Source organism: Podarcis vaucheri, assembly GCF_965113315.1.
Source record: "Podarcis vaucheri genome assembly, chromosome: 2".
NCBI classification, from domain to species: Eukaryota; Metazoa; Chordata; class Lepidosauria; order Squamata; family Lacertidae; genus Podarcis; species Podarcis vaucheri.
Genome location: NC_138760.1, coordinates 56251010 through 56268067, shown reverse-complemented (window position 1 = coordinate 56268067; position 17058 = coordinate 56251010). Strand labels below are relative to the sequence as shown.

Here is a 17058-nt window from a genome sequence, read left to right as displayed (position 1 = left end):
CTCTTTTCGCCTGGGGCGCTGCTCTTCACCCCGTTCCGGCCGCTGCGGAGGGAGCCCCGCAGTCAGCCCCACGGCGCCTTGCAGAAGGGCGCGTGCCTTCACCCCAACATCTTCACGGGACCCACACAGACCCGGAAAGAGCGAGAGGGCGGCAAAGAAGCCCGGAGCCTCATCCCTCGTTGCGCCCCAGTCCTTGCTTGACGTTTTGGTAACGAGACGGCGGGGCTCTTAACGGCAGTCCGTTAAGCACCGTGGGCTGAAGAGCGAGTACTGTATATGGCACTGGCCCTTTAAGACTTCGTGTGTGTGGCGTGCTGTGTTTTTTTAATTAAGGCCCAGGTGTGACGCCAGAGGCCAGTTCATAGCCCCATTCCTTTTGCCGCCTTGCAACGCTCCAATGGCGAGGCCGGCGCACCGACGAAGCGCGATCCTCCTCCCTCCGGAGCGCCGGGCCCCGTGCCCGCCCATTTGGCAGGTGCTCCGCGCCGCCACCTATTGGCTGGCCCCCTCGCCCACGTGCCGGGTTTGAACGCGCGCTCCGGCGGGAGAAGTTGCAACTGCTGAAGTCCTGAGGAGCCGCCGGCCAGTCCGCTTGCAGGAGACCCCCCCAGCCCACCGCTGCCCGCGCCGTCTCCTTTCTTGCCCTCGAAGGGAACAACCGCACCGCCATGGGCAACACAGAGTCTGTCCCGCTAGAGGTGGCGATGCGCATCTGCCTCAGCAGCAGCAGCTGGATCTCGGGCGCCGCTCCCCTGGGTAAGGGAAGCGAGAGCCGGTCTCGCGCTCAACTTCGTTGCGGCACCGCAAAAACTCACGCAGTTATTGAAGCTTTTGGGGGCCGCGTATAGAAGCGTGATATTCCGTGGAGAGGCGTGTGAATGAAACGTTTAGACAGCTGCATGGGGTGCAAGAGAGGGTGCAAACTGTGACAAGCCTGGGCAAAGTTCAAATGTATGCCAGAGAAGCGCAGTGGCCATTCACAAAAGCAGTGGGCGGCAATAAGATCGGCAACCAGGCTTAGCTGTGCCAGGTAAAACCAGTAGAGGGCACTGTGAATGCAGCGTGCCTTTCCCTTGGGAAGGATAGGGTTAATCCTGTCCCGATGTTAACGTTTGCCTACTAGCAAAAGTGGCTTAGAGTCAGCAAAGTGGTGAAATCAATGGAACTTACTTCCAAGTAAACATGCTTGTGTTTGGTGTGCGGGAATATTGTGGCTGTATCCTTGCCAATGTGGTTGTAACCTTAGGGTTTCTCTGCTGCTATAGCTATTCATCAGTATGAATATTTAACTTCAAATCTCTATTAGCATGCCACGTTTTCCATGCAGTCATTTTAGCCTGCGTTTTGGCAGAACAACACGACTTGCAAAAAAACATAAGATTCTGGGCATGTTATGTAGATGGCATTTAGTCCTTAGATGGGCCTTATCAGGGTGAGTTTCGTTTCTAAAACCTGCTTTACGATAAAGCTTATTCTCTCAAATATTTAACCCAAAATCCAGAGGGCAATGAGATCAGCACTTCTCCATTCTCACCACCTTCATTGCCCTCTAAAGAGCTGCATGTTCCAGGTGTTTTGCGTACATTTAGTAAAGTGTAGCTTGTTTTCCTTTTAAAAAAAGCAAGGTGAAAATAATACCCCATGGCAGTTATAATTTGCTTGAGCTTTAATAAATAAAAGCCTAAAAGTTGGTTCATAAAACCTGATATCCTGTACTGATTATCTTGTCTAGCACTGCAATTTTAAACACACTTACTTGTGAGAAAGGTCACTGAGCACAAGGGGGCTTCTAATGAATAGCAGTATGCTCCAAGTCTGTTATATGTATGCAAGAGAAATACTTTATACAGAAACTTATTGCATGAGTTAGTTAAATAACTCAAGTCCCAGTCCTTCATTCAATTCTTTATACCTCATATAGAAAGCTCAAAATACAGCACCTTGACTATTGGAGACAATTATATGTTGGCTACCATGAATTTCTGTGTGATAATTAATAGGAAAGTTAAGACTTAAAAGAGTCTTAGGTTCATGCACCTGGCTCATAGTTTCTGCCAGGTCAGACTTACTGGTAGATTGCAGTATAATTCAATAAGACAATTTAGTCAATACCTTTGTGGGTTTTGGTTAATAGTCAGTTTCCGGCAGGATGATCCTTTAGTCTCACTGTACTATTGGGTATTATGCCAATGAAATGTAATGGTATGCTTTAGCTAAACCTGTAGCAGAATAAACAACTTTAGAAACAAAAGCTGACATAGCAACAATGACAGACACACCTACACTGTCTCAGGCAACTCCTCCAGTTCCTACCAATATTGTTCATACAGCCACACATCAGCCCTGCGTGGAAGGTGCTGATCATAGAATCATAGAACTGGAAGGGAGCCCCCCCTCCGGGTCATCTTGGTGATAGCCAAGCAAACTCATGACATCACCCAACTCAGTACACCCACACTTTGTATGTCCAGTGCCCAGTTAGCCGCAGAGAGACCACAATACCTTCTAGTGCACAGGCTGTGGTGGTGGTACATGGAGGAGGCCTGTGGGAAAGGGCAATGCAGTGGGAGGAAACTGATGTAGGTCTGAGTCCTACCATGGGGTGATGCACATTCATCCCCCAGAAGGCAAATTCCACATTCTGGATGTTCCGATGGGAATGTTTTTCGATGAGAAAGGGATTAATGCAGCCATACAAAGGCCTACTGTTACAGAAAGTATCAAACACATAGGCAGGCTATGACTCACTCTCTCTTAAAAAAAACAGCAACCAAGAAAACTTTTCATGTTTTTCTAAAGAAGTTCTATCTCATGCCCATTCAGCTAGAATGCCAGTTACCTTTTAAGTTACTTGAAATTTTAACAATTTTCCTGGGTGTCCAATAGATGCTTAGGCAATGCATAGCCACTTCAGATGAACAGCTTATCCTTCTCTTTTCAGATAATTCAATTTCTCTGTGTTAGGGATGGGGAGCTCATGGCTCTCTGGAAACGCCTATCATCCTGCCTGGGGATTATGGAAATTGCTGTCCAACAACATCTGGAGAACCACAGGTTCCCCATCCCTCCCCTGGGCCTTTCTTTTGTACAGGGTGAGTCCTTTAAAAGAGGCCCCATGGATACAGAGTACACATGTTCCACGGGGCCTCTTAAAAGACTCACCCTGTACAATAGGGTAGGCAGTAGCTGGCCACTGGGCCAGGGTTCCTAAGCCTCTGTGACATTTACCTTCTGTCTCTATAACGTCCCTCTCCACCATTTCTCTCCTGGTCTTGTTTGCCACCTGCACTCCATTTTGAGCTGGTACATCATAAAGAAAGGACAGGATGGCCACTGGTATTGGCAGATGCATGGAATTGGTAATTTACTCAAGGCAATATGCCAGTAGAGCATGCTCGACTGCATGATACTGTAATAGACCATTATGTATCTGTGCCTTCCAGGCATCAGCCATTCTGCACAGATTCCACTGAAAACTCCTCACTGTCCATTCCAGTTACATGGTTTGTGCCCATCCATACTGTCTACATTCCTACTGAAGCGGCTGGACTAGTCATGACCCAGAAAGAGCTCTCCTCTGCATGCCAGCAGGGGGCAGCACTCTACTGCAATCTGTTGTGTGCTCTTCCTTCGCCTGCCCCAAGAAACCAACTCTTTTCTCATACACTTTCATTTGCATTCCAAGTTTTTGCAGTGCAGTGGGGAGCCAAGAGTGGCTGTATTTCTATCATTCTTGAGGAACGAAAAGCTTTTGCTTTTGAGCCACCTTATGTTACTTAAACTCCGCTATCCAGCAATGGTAGGTATCCACCACTAGAGGGCAGCCTGCATTCATAACTTTAATTGCCTCAACATCTAGCTGTACTGTATTAATTGGTGATTTATTAAGAGCTAGCTGTACAGATTAGCTTTCAAATCTCTCTCCCACCCACAAAATGAAGAGAATGCAACCTAAGCTGCAAAACAATGTTCTTGTGATAATGCATTACAGATAGATCACCCAAGTTTATGCACAGCGGCACTGAATAAAAAGCTAACAATGTGATGTGATGTAGCACTGTGGGCCTTCACAACTAAGTATTTTGATGAGCAGTTGTCTTCATTTTGTAAATGTCAATATGCAACCTGATCCTGTGTTTACTCAGAAGTAAGAGCCCCTCAGAGCTCAGTGAGCTTAATCTAAAGTGAGCGAGCATGGGACTAAAATTGTTTTGGGTGACCCCTATAGCGGATGGCTGCTATGCTGGTGCTAAAATGTTAGCATAACATATGTGCAGTCCTGTGCTCAAGCACCCAAATATCATCGGAATCAAATATCACAGTGGCATTAGCGTCCAGATGAGATGGGCAAACTTTGAAAATGTGAGAGCTATGTGGAAAACACAACAAGAAACTCAGAAGGTTCAGCTCTAGGACCTTCCTGGTGGTTCCATGAGAAAGGGCCATGTGGCTGGAAAAAGGAGATCTGGGTCTGAAGGGGGCCATGGGAGCCTGAATTCTCTGAGCACCTTACGGTGCCTCTAGTAAGAGAGGGGATGGTGTGTAGATGTCCAGTTTTGAGGTGTGGGCTCTCCCCTCCACCTCACTAATGTTTACCTGTCTTTACCACCTTTGTTGCAGCAATGGAATTTGGTTTTTTTATATCTGGAGTCCTGAGGCAGAGTGTTTGTGTGTATTCTCAGGAGAGAATGGTCAGCAATACGTATACCCTTCTCACTTTAGTTGTGAGTCTTTGCTGTTTGTGAAAGGTGCTGTAAGGCTTCCACTGTGGTAGCATCTTACCAATGCAAGGATGCTGCTGCAGTTCTTTAATTTTTTTATTTTATTTTGCGAAAAATATATTTACTGCCAACCTAAAGGGAAAATATCATGCTGATGAACAGCATAACCCAGCAACAAAATTACTTTCATGATGCAGATAGAAAATATTTCCCATTGGCATAGTGCTGTGTTCTGCTGGCCTAGGTGAGCTTACAATCCTTTCCTGCCAGGTGGCCATAAGGCAATGTTAGGATTATGCTGTTAACTACCTAATTGCCTTTCATTATTTGTTTTTATTTTATTGTTTTGGGTCTGTTGTAAATGTTATGAAAAAGAAAAGCTAGAACTGTTCTGAAGAAGTTGGAGGTGGAGGAGTTGTTTAGTTGTATCTGCAGAGCTGAATTATATTGACAGTGAGGAGACTGGAAGTGCCACACTGCTAAGTTAAGGTTCTGCTTTGAACTCCCAAGTCAGCAGCAAATTCATAGTACTATATAAAATGTGTACTAGTTACCAAACACATAATATTTCCTGGCTTAGCTGAGCAATTATTTAGAGGTCTAGAAAAAAAAGAGATGCTGGCTTTTTGTAGAAGCTGGCAGTAATTAGTGATGCTGATGTCAGTGCTGCCATCACTGTTATGAATGAATGAAAAGGTATTTAACATGCCACGTCTCTCAAAACTCCTTCCCTAATGCTAATTTAATTATCCTTAGTAGAAGAGAAATGTGGGCCAGAGAGGATGGCATTAATAAGAAAACTCTCTTGTGCTAGAGCCACCATGTATTTACTGCCCAGAAAGTTGGAAGGATACCATACAGGTGGGATACAGTTCTGATCTAGATGAGACCTCTAAGTCATTTTGGGCACCGAAATGGGAGCTCTCATCCTCTTCAAGGACAGTATTAAACTGGGCCAGAGAATGGTCTGAAGTCATCTAATACAATTCCACTGCTGAAGCAGAGTGTCTCTGGCCAGTGGTGTAGCATGGGGTGGGGCACAGGGGCACTTGCCCCAGGCGCAAAATTGTTAGGGGTGCAAAATTTCAACACCTGGTGCTGCCTCAATACAGCTGTGCGCTTCCATCACTGGGCTCCACTGAAAATGGCTTCTCTGTGAGAACCAGGAAGTGACCTCTCCAGACAATGGATTGACTCTTTTTTAATTATCTCTTTGACTGCAATCTCCTGGGTGGTGTGGACACCAGTAGCCAGTTGGATGTGCATGTGTGTTCTTCCTGTTTCCCTCCCACCCCCCTGGCTGCTGGCAACCCACACTATGCCACTATCTGTGACCCTGAGGATTAGCCACGATAGGAGATGACTTGGGAATCATAAGCCACTTGATGAATTATTTAGGACAGAGCTTTTTTTGTGGGACTTACAGCACCCAGTCAGGAGTGTGTGGAGCTGCTGTGTGTGGTGACAGAATTCGTTTGCACTACTTTCCCCTGAAGGCAAGATATATGCCTAAGCTGCAGGCAGGTCGCCTTTTGACTTGTGGCATGTGGTGGAGTGGGAGTGAATTTCTCCTGCCAGCATGTTTGCTTTTGGAACGCGTTCCCTTCCTCGGCTCAGCGCAGAAGTTCAGGAAGAGAAATGGGTGTTTGTGTCTACCATCTATGCTGCTGTCTTACTTTGATGAGAGTCAGAGTGTTCTCTTCAGATTCCTGAGTGGAATGTGTAGGAGGCAGTCTTTGTGAGTCTTTTTTAATAGTTATTCATCTTTTCAAAACTTGAGATTTGCTACACTGAACAGGAAGCAGGAGAAAAAAGTAGAGACTCATATACAGCATAACCTCAAGGGTTTTAAAAAAATCTCTTTGGCTTTAAATAATTTCTCTAAGCAACCAAAATAATTCAGCACCTTGTTTGCTTTTGTCAGTGGATTTTAAGCACAATACATTCTGCATAAGAAAAGCCCACCTGCTGGGAGTTGCTTGCAGAGAAGTGAGGTTTTATGTCTCGAGCCAGTGTGATCCAGGTAGTGTTAGTCCTAGGAGAAGTCCAAAGGTGTGAAGAATGTCTTCAGTTTTCCCATCAACATCTTTACAGGGTTATTTTGAGGATGACTTATCAAGGACATGTTGTTAATCCACACTGATCGTTAGAGACCTATTTGCAGCACACTGATGGCTTGAAATAAAATGTTCACTTAAATAACATCAAGCTTCTCTTCTGCTTTACAAATGCTTCCACACTTGCTCTCTGGTAGGCAATTCTTACATGCTGTATGCAAGATGAAAGCAAATGCACAGGGTGGGGAGATGTCGTTGGACTTCCATCAGCCCCAGCCAGCAATGGTCAATGGTCAGGGATGATGGGAGTTGTAGTCCAGCAACTTCTAGAGAGCTACATTTTCCCCACTCCTTCCATAGAGGATGAGTCTAGCAGTAGTTATTGGCTGCTCTACCGAAATGGAAATTCTGTGTTCATATGCAGTGTAGTTTTATAGGAACTGAAGGGGCTCAGTTTGAATTATATCTGTGGGTCTTTTCCAGGCCTGGGATATGATCTCTGTGAGGTTTAGAATATTGTAGAAGAAGCTGCTAAAAAGGTCAGATCAGTTCCTTTGTTCGACTACTTAGCTGCTCATCAAATCACCCTGTTTTAGCATGGCTCAGAGAGTGGGCCATGTTGCCATAGTGACATCTAAGTGATGGTCCTCTCCTAGAAGTGGGTAGCCATTTTCCCACCTAGCCCTCACCTAGCTTGGATGCCTTGTCATCCAAGGAAGGAAAACAGTTGGCTAGGGGGGCTAGCTTTGTGGGTGAGTTTGGGCTGATACTGGGAGCTGAAAGCCAACAGGGAGGTTTGACTTTCTCTGTGGGCTGAATCCCAAAGCTGTGGCTTTGTGGGTGGGGAAACTTCCCTGGAAACCTAATGGGGAAACAAATTCTGTTGAAGCCAAGGAGGGGCGGGGGGAGCTGCCCCCACAAATCAATAAAAAGCAATACAAATCTGAGGTTCTGGTACCCTAACAAAACTAAAGCCTGTCCCCTAACAAAAATCCTGGCTATGCCCATGGTTGAAGCATTAATGTTGTGAGCCTTTCCATCATATCCTCAAGTTGTAGATAAAGCCATTTATCCTAAAGACACCACAGTTTTTATTGGCATTCATGCCAAGGAAACGAAACCCTGATAAGCAACTGAACTCTGAGCATTGGTCTCTCACTGCCTGGATAGTGAGGTGTGTGTACAACAATACATTTCAAGAGCGAAACAGATGGGACACTGAAGATCTGTGAACAGCTTATTTCTGTTGTACTTCAAAGCAGCCATGGGAGGTTCCATTTTCAATCAGAGTAATATGAATGTTTTAAATGTTCAGCCCCACCCGCCCACCCCTCCGCTTTCCTGATCTAAATGCTGTTGCTGGTAGGGAAGCATTTAGAAAAAAAGATTGAGAGTGGGAAGGGAGTTATGAGGGAATGAAGGTCTGAAGGGTACTTGATGAAAAGTCGGTGTGTGCGAAATTTAGCAAATAACTTCCATAGGGTATAAAAGCCCACACAATGTTTTTTTTGCTGGCGGTCAGGAATTATATCTCATTGTTGTCTTTTGACAATCCTGTCAGCTGGAGGAGGCAACAGACCCGGCTGAAGTTCATTGGAAGGAACCTTGACGCCAGCAACTTAAGGCTATTCTATTTGGGGGATATTGCAGTGTGTCAGCAATTACAACATCTGTTTGGTGCTCCAACAGTTTCATAAAGGGTGACATCCCAGTTGAAACTGTTAACATGTTGAAAAGACATGGGGGTAGGATGGGGTGGAACGTTTTGGCACTGTGTTGTGCCCAGAATTTGATTTGTTCTGTTCTCCTTTTGCGGGTAGGCTAGGTTTATAAAGCCCATAGGAATCTGCAGTTTCTCTAAATGTCAGCTTCTTTCTTTTGGTTTCCCCCCCTGTTAAATTTAAAAATACGCATGAGATTAGTGGCTGCAAATCTCTGTGTGCACTTTGATATTCATATTGCTGTACATAATGCCTCTGTCTAGTGTAGCATGCAGGAACAGGAAACCGTGGGAGGAAGATATTGCTAAGGAAACGGTGCTGGCTTTAAGTGACAGAACAACTGCTAAATATGTTGGGACTATGTAGTATTCCATCACCACCACCACCACCCTGGCTCCTAAGTAATTAGTTCCAGGGACAGCAGTGTTTGGGGTATACTGAGAGGGGGAGCCAGGCATTTTAATAGCTTCTACAAAAGTATTACTCATCAAACTGTCTGCAGATCAATTCCATGTTTTTGGTGGGAATAGATGGGTCTTACTCCAAGCCCACCCCTAAATTCATCGTGTGCTATTTGTATTCCAAAAAGCCTTTTCTACTCTTGGTGCGCTCATGTAATTCCGGCGCCTTCCTCTTTTTTTCTTGCAAGCTTTCCCAGTTTGAATGCCAATGTGCTTGATATTGCTTTCCCTGTGGACACAAAGGGCCTATTAAAGTAGTTTGGTAGGAGTTCAATGTTCTTCTTGGGTTGATGGTTATGCCACTCAGTCTAGGATCCAGGAAAGGGAGTTTAGGTTGGCTATTTATACCCAGATGGTGATAAGAAATTTGAGTGGGGTTTTATTTCCTTGCCCCCCAATATTTATCTGAAAAGTGTGAAGACATGGTGTACTCATGCCATATGAGAGCCAAACACGACACAATGACTGAATCTCCCAGGGTTTTAAAAATTAACCTTAAGCTAGGCACATAAGGGCTCTGGATTTGATTTGGCAGGAGCACTGGCCGCACTACCCCGCCCTTGTTCTCTTGAGCAAACCACTTCGCTTCAAAGCAGCTATTGGACATGTAGTGACACCAGACCCCAACCCCACCTGCCCACGTGTTCACCCTGCTTCCACCCTTCTTCTGAAAGCCTAATTACAGTTTGTGCCTTAATGAGGGAAATGCCAGCGAAGAAAAGGTTAGTGCTCTACAACCAGAGGCGTAGCTAGCAGTGGCGTAGCGTGGGGGGTGCAGGGGGGCCGGCCGCACCGGGCACAACATCTGGGGGTTAGGGTTAGGGTGCGCAAATCCACGGGTTAGGGGGCGCAAATTACTTGCCTTGCCCCGGGTGCTGACAACCCACGCTACACCACTGGTAGCTAGAGCCTGCAGGGCGCCGGAGTGGAACGGGCTTGGGCCCTGGGATTCTGCCCTACCCCACTCCGCTGGCCCCCTGCCCTGCCCTCTGTGTGCCGCTGTCTACACCTCCAGTGTTGCTGTTCTGGTCAAATCTGGAGCCTGCTCCACCTTCTTTAATATAAATTAGAAAATCCAAAAGTCAAGATCACACCTCTCCTGCATTCACATATAGTTTGACCATACAGTGGTACCTCGGGTTAAGGACTTAATTCGTTCTGGAGGTCCGTTCTTAACCTGAAACTGTTCTTAACCTGAAGCTAATGGGGCCTCCTGCTGCTGCTGCGCCACCAGAGCATGATTTCTGTTCTCATCCTGAAGCAAAGTTCTTAACCTGAAGCAATATTTCTGGGTTAGCGGAGTCTGTAACCTGAAGCGTATGTAAGCGTATGTAACCCGAGGTACTTCAGGTTACAGACGCTTCAGGTTACAGATGCTTTGGGTTACAGACTCCGCTAACCTAGAAATAGTACCTCTGGTTAAGAACTTTGCTTCAGGAGCAGCAGGAGGCCCCATTAGCTAAAGTGGTGCTTCAGGTTAAGAACAGTTTCAGGTTAAGAACGGACCTCCGGAACGAATTAAGTCCTTAACCCGAGGTACCACTGTATAGTGTTTTCTTGTTGTAGTTATAAGATATGATGCAAGGTTTGGTTTTGTTTTATTGTAAAAAAAGGAAAAATCCAGGGCAGGAGCCCCTGAGGGTTAACCTTTTGGCCCTCCTGTGGTTTTGATTGGGCCCTGCCCTCCTTGCGCCTGCTTTTCACAATGGTAGGAACCAGCATTTGTGCCTTTGGCTTGTCTCAACATTAAAGTGGCCTGGTATCCTGTAAAAAGGAAAAGAAAGAAAAAGACACCTAGCCTAAGTGTAGAATTGCTACCTTTGAAGCAAGCAAAATAGGTCCAGCTCCTGTGTCTTTCACTAAGAAAATAAGCAGGTGAAGCATTTCCTGGCATAGAGATCAGTGGTGGAGGAAATAAAGAGCTTCACCTGTCCATTCACTTAATGTTGGGCTGCTGTTAAAGGCACAGAAACAGGGCCAATAAAAAGCAAAGGGGCCATCCTAATTAATGGTGAATTGTGATTTAACTGGCTATATGTTCTCAGCAGGCTGTGTGTGCATACACATTGTTGGTGTTCTGCATTATCACTCAAGCATATGGTATTCCCCCCCCCTGCCCCCCTGCTATGTGCATTCTCCCAAGCCACAAGGCTCAAATTATTCTGTAAGGCATTTAATTCTTGCATGCTGTGTGTGTGTCACACATGGATTAACACTGGTTAGATTTGTCCTGACCTCCCTTGATTAGGCCCTAGGGGTTTCAGTCAATTGTGATTTAAATAAACTAGCTCTGTTAGTGTTAAGCATGATTAATCCAGCCACTCTTAGAGAGAGCCGTTTTTGAGCATGCATGCTAATTTCTGAAGGTACTTTTTGCTTAGAAATTTGTCAGTACTGTATTTCATTCTGTTTGCTGTACTTCATATCAATTCAGTTTATAATTTTACTGATAATAATTGAAAACCTACAAAACTCTTGGTGGAAAAGGACATGACATGGGCCACTACCGATATAGGGGAGATTCTGAAGTTTGACTTAAATCAGTCTCTTGTCAAGGCTTGCGGATGCAACATATAGTACAGGGCCGCCTTTCTCAGCCTTGGGTCCCCAGTTGTTATTGGCCTACAGCTCCCATCATCCCTGACCACTGGTTCTGCTAGTTAGGGATGATGGGAATTGTATTCCAACATCTGGGGATCCAAAGTTGAGAGAGGCTGTTATAGGGTGACCACATGCATATGAGGAAGTGGCTCTTTATCTTTAATATTTATCCCAAAGATGAAACTTTGGCAGGTGCCGCTTGCCATGTAGAACCAACAGCAACTGAGTTTTTCCCCTCTTTATTTTTTTTATATTTCATTAGAATGCTAATAATACCAATAAATTCCTTCTTCAAGTGCCTTGGTGTCCTTTGCATTTGGTCATCCTTCACTAATTCCTGCTGTTGGCTGTCATGCCTAAAGCTCTAAGCCCTGCTTAAGAAGGCCTGTTTCTGCCAATTGTGTCATCTTGCCCCCACATTCTCAGGGACTTATTTTGATCCGAGAACTATCTCGCAGTATCCCCATCCCCAAACCCACTTTGAAATTCATAATTCCCTCTCCTCTTTCCTATATCTCCATTTGGAACCCATTTATCTTGTCCCTTCTGATTTACCTTTTCTTCCCTTGGGACTGGCTCTGCCATTAGGCAGAGTGGGGTGATGGCCCCAGGTGGTCAATGCTAATGGTGTAGTAGCCTCCCTCCTTGGTCGTGCCCCTGTCTTCCTGTGACAGCAGTTGTTGCTCAGCTGAATGTCACTTATTCCATGCCTTCTCTCATTGCCGCTGTTGAATTTAATCCTCTGCTGGCCCAGCTGACTACACTACACAGAATTGGGGTAGGGAGGTGGCACCTATTTGTTCTTTGACTCCGGCAGCAAAATGATTTGGGCTGGCCCTGTTCAAAATACAGTAGTTAGGTTGCTGTTGGGAGCAGCCTACTCATGTTCATGCCGTGCTGCCAGACAAAGTTTAAGGTTTCGTGTTGACTTATAAAAGCCTTAACAACTTGGGACCTGGATATCTTAAGGAACGTCTTTGCCCATGTCAACTTCCCCAGCTCATAAAATCTTGGGATGAGGCTCTTCTGGTTGTGCTGCTGTCTGCTGGAGAAGAACACCTGACAGTAAGCAGAGAGACTTTTATCTTGCAGTGCCTAGTCTGTGGAACCATTCGCCTCCCCAAAATAAGAAAGGTGCCCACTCTTGAGTTTTTGGTCCTGCCTGAAAATGTGTTTAATTTCTCCCTGGTTTTTATGGGCTACTGGTTAGATTTTCTTAACAGATTGGCTGGCTAGCTGTTACTGTTTCAGATTGTTTATTTATTGTTATGTCCTGTTACATATCTTGTTTTGTTTTCTTAAGTTGTGCTTTGCTGTCGTAAACCACCTTGGGATTTGCACGAAAGGTGGCATAGTAATATTTCAAACTTTTTATTTGGAATGAATGCATAAATAAAGGTGGTCTTGTTTTGAGAGATAATTCCATTTCCAGGAGTTCTTTTGGGGAGAGGAGGGGGCAATATCTTCTCTGTGCCCCACCCCTCTTCCAGAGCACGCTTTCCTCTTCAGCACTTCCCATTCACTTGCCTCTCCTTCTGGGCTCAATTGGCCCCATTTCTTGGAGTGAGTTAGAGAAGACAACACATACAGAAGTTAACTCCTGCCTCTCCTCGCCGCTTTCTTGCTTATAACAGCAAAGAGGAGGGGGCAGAAGGCCTTGCCAAGGACCCAGTGATGTCAACCCTTGATGCTGTCCCTGCCTTAGGGTTGGACAGTTGGCACTATACCACACATGTTTGGAATTCATATACTTCATGCTTTCCTAAGATGTGCAGTTTTTAGGTTTATTACTTGTGCACTGTTTTGAGAAGTAAAGTGCTTTGTATAAGGAATTGCTTTTACACGGAGTAAATCCTGTGAACATTTTGCGCTATGCTGGTCTATTTTGATCAGCAGAAACTATTCTGGTCCTCACTAAGAACTGCTTGCAACAAAAGCAAGACAACAGCACAGCTACCTTTCTGGAAATGGTTTTCAAAACTCCTCTCTTTCCCCTTCCACTTATTTCAATAAACGTCCTCTGGCAAATAGGATCTGGAAGCCTTGCCGGGAGGGGCATGTTTCTCTCTTATCCTAGTTTCCGTTAAATGTCTAGATCTTCAATGACCCACATATTTAAGCCATGGGAACAGAACATTGAGCCAAGGAGCATGGGGTGGGGGTGGAATCCGTTGGGTTATGTCTTTGGGGAAAGATGTTCTCAGGCCTGAAAGTATGTAGCTTCAGAGAGTGCCATTGGCTTTTATGTGAAAATTTACTTGCTAGCCAGAATTTTGGTCCCATGGGCATGAGAGGGGGTGGATGGAGGAAGGACTTGAAGCAACAGAAACACTGAAACTGCCAATTTCCATGTTTTTTGCTTCCCTATTCCATATTCAGAATAATTGCTTTGTTTGCTTGTGATAAGGAAGACCTTCTTGTTATACCCTACAGACTAGTTCTGTGAATTTGGTTGACATTTTTCAGATAAAACGTGCAAACATTTTCTGTGTCCCATGACAGCTTTGATAAGGCTAAGGATCCAGATGCAGCACAGTTTTTATTGTGGGGAAAGAAAATCAAAGTGTCAGAGTTGTAATCCGGGTGAGTGGAAACCCAGGGTGCCCTTTTCCTCCCTCTATTCACAAATCCCCTAGAGCACTTGTTAATTTGACTTTACCCATCAAAGGGAGTTAGAATGACATGGCTGGCTAGCTTTTTGGCCAAAACATGTGTTTAAAAATAAATACATCAGTAATGAAGCTTTTGCCTAAATCATGTGCATTGGAATATTTAACATGACTCTCTTCTATCCCCCCTGGATTTTAAACATGTAAGAAATTTCAGTTCCTACCAGATGTATTTGCTGAGTTATGCTGGATAATTTAAGAATTATGATTTGAAATGGACAAAGCTAAATGGACTCTTCAGCTGTTCAGATGCAATGAAATGCAAGCTATATATGAAAGCCGCTTTGGGTAGTTAGTACATTGGATTTTTCAAGCATCCTTGGTATGTTATTAATACCAATGGTATGTTAACGATACCACAAATAACATCATGGGAGAAGAACAATTTCCTTGTCCTTTTCTTAGCAATATAGGCTTTTAGGTTAAATACAGTGGTACCTCGAGTTAAGAACTTAATTCATTCTGGAGGTCCATTCTTAACCTGAAACTGTTCTTAACCTGAGGTACTACTTTAGCTAATGGGGCCTCCTGCTGCTGCCGCAGCGTGATTTCTGTTCTCATCCTGAAGCAAAGTTCTTAACCCAAGGTACTATTTCTGGGTTAGTGGAGTTTGTAACCTGAAGCGTCTGTAACCTGAGGTACCACTGTGTTTCAATGCAAATTCTCTTTTCTTTCTATTGGAGAAATACAGTGTAATCTAAAGGCCAGTTGACTTTAATGGAGCAAGCAAGTTTATCTCTGTCTTCTGAATAAGATTACTCACAGTGCTATGCAGCACACTTTAACAGTTTAGTGACCCCAGCTGCCTTGTATTTACATATTTAAGTGTACACAAAGAATGCTCCGATTGTGCTGTTTCTGATAAATACCACTAGTAGTACTTATTTATATATAAAACCGAGATGTGCAAGCAGACTTAGAAATATATTTCACTGAGACTGATAACAAAATTATTGAAATCATCAAATCACAGACAGAATCACAGACTCAGAGTTGGAAGGGACCAAGAGGTTCATCTTGTTCAACCCCCTGCAATGCAGGTGTTTTGTTTTTTAAAAAGCAGAGCTCTACAACAAAACTAAACTTATGGTTTCTCCTATCACGGCTTCTTTCCTTCTGAAAGTAACATTTTTTCCCATTCATGAGTCCTTTTTCGAAAAGAGCACACACACACGCACAGCAAAAAGAGTTCATTTTGGTTTTGAAAGGGTACATCCCAACATCAGTTGATAATGAATGGTTTCCTTTGCTTCACTTGCAGATGTTTGTTACTTTTGTATATGCAACCATGTTCTATGTGAGTGATTTCTAATTATAAGTTTATCATTTGTGCATTGAACTGTTGAAATGCTGGGCTGAATATCATTTTCTGATTAACTAGGGAGCTATTTTTGAAACCACGAGCCTTGTTTCCCCAGATTGTTAAGTAAAATCATACTCTTGCATCCAGTCAGATGTGGTATCCCAAGACCTATAGATATTTTTCCCTTTTGGTGTACCTATATTTGTCTCTGAAATGTCCGGGACCCACAAAAATTCAGGGCTTCATTCAGAACTAACATTGTCGCCCCTGGGCAGATCGCCCTCTCCCCTCTCAGCCTAACTTCACTCACAGAGTTGTGATGATAAAATGAGATCCTCATTCCTTCAGAATTCTGAATTCTTCATTATGGAATAATTTGCAGTGTTGAACATAAGAGTGGAGGATTTGACAGTAAAGTTAAAAAGGGGTCAGGGTGTCAGCCTCTGCACAGCTAGCTCAGTACAGATCCTGCAGAGAAGATTAATTTATCTTAATCTCCATCCTTTACAATTATAGCACTGAGTCGGTTTATGAAATACAGCGCAAACCATGCCCATTGTAACCATAGCAAAAGTTTGGAGACATAATTCATGGCTAGTGTGGGAAACTTAGATTCCAAAACTATGCACACATGGGGCAGATCCACACCATACATTTAAAGAGCATGCATTTTTTAAAGGACATGACCTTCCCTAAAGAATCATGGGAACTGTAGTTTCTGCCTCACAGACCTACAGTTTCCAGCATCCTTAACAAGTTACAGTTTCCAGGATACCTAGGGAGAAGTCATGTGGTTCAAACGTGCATTAGATGTGCTTTAAATGTATGGTGTGGGCCAGCCTTTACTTTGCAGTACCATTGCTTGGAAATAACTGTGTAGAACCGTATTCCTAATGTTCTCATTGTTCTGTTTTATTGAGTTACACTGTAGTTGTCCTGCATGCTACATAATGTTCTTGATCATGAGCGCAAATTTACTTGAATGCTTCAAGGCATAATACTTTTTGCAAAAATATTTTTAAAATTGTATTTTTAAAAAACCTTTAGAGAAGTAAATTAAATTCTAGTCGTAACAAAATGCTTCTTTTGGCAGAAACATCCCTTTTCGTTTTCCTTTGCTTCCTCAAACCTCTTATTTGGGGGCCCTTTCTAAATAGTGCCACTTAATTTCAGCTCCAAAGAAAACAGGAGTTTGGAAAGGATGACATTGTGTTGAAGGAAGGGTGCTCTTTTCCAGCTGTCTCGGAAGGAATCTTAAACAATAGAGAGAGGTTTGTAGTCCAAGCTGGAACATTGTCTTCAGTAATCAACTTTTTCATTAAGCCTTTCTAATCTCCCACAGCCATCCGGCCTCATGATCTTCCTCTTTTCCCAACCAGACTCATCATTTCCTATTTGTGTAGTGGGTTCATGTGTTTAGTTGTGTCCTCCCCAGCATCTTTCATTGACATGAAATGCCGCCAGTAAGCAAATGTTAATTTGTTCCTTCAGCTTTATTTCTTACTCCAGCTTTATACTGGCATCC

At 44.1% G+C, this 17058-nt stretch overlaps 1 protein-coding gene across 1 annotated transcript in view; it reads left to right on the top strand.

Annotated features, from left to right (window-relative positions):
* Positions 1-653: 653 nt before the first annotated feature.
* The window catches only part of NEURL1B (neuralized E3 ubiquitin protein ligase 1B), a 190700-nt gene continuing 174295 nt past the window's right edge, over positions 654-17058 (top strand). Inside the window, exon 1 of the mRNA XM_082213056.1 lies at positions 654-756. Within this exon, the coding sequence (XP_082069182.1) occupies positions 669-756 (88 nt within the window). The 5' untranslated portion in view covers positions 654-668. The remainder of the gene's footprint in view (positions 757-17058) is intronic.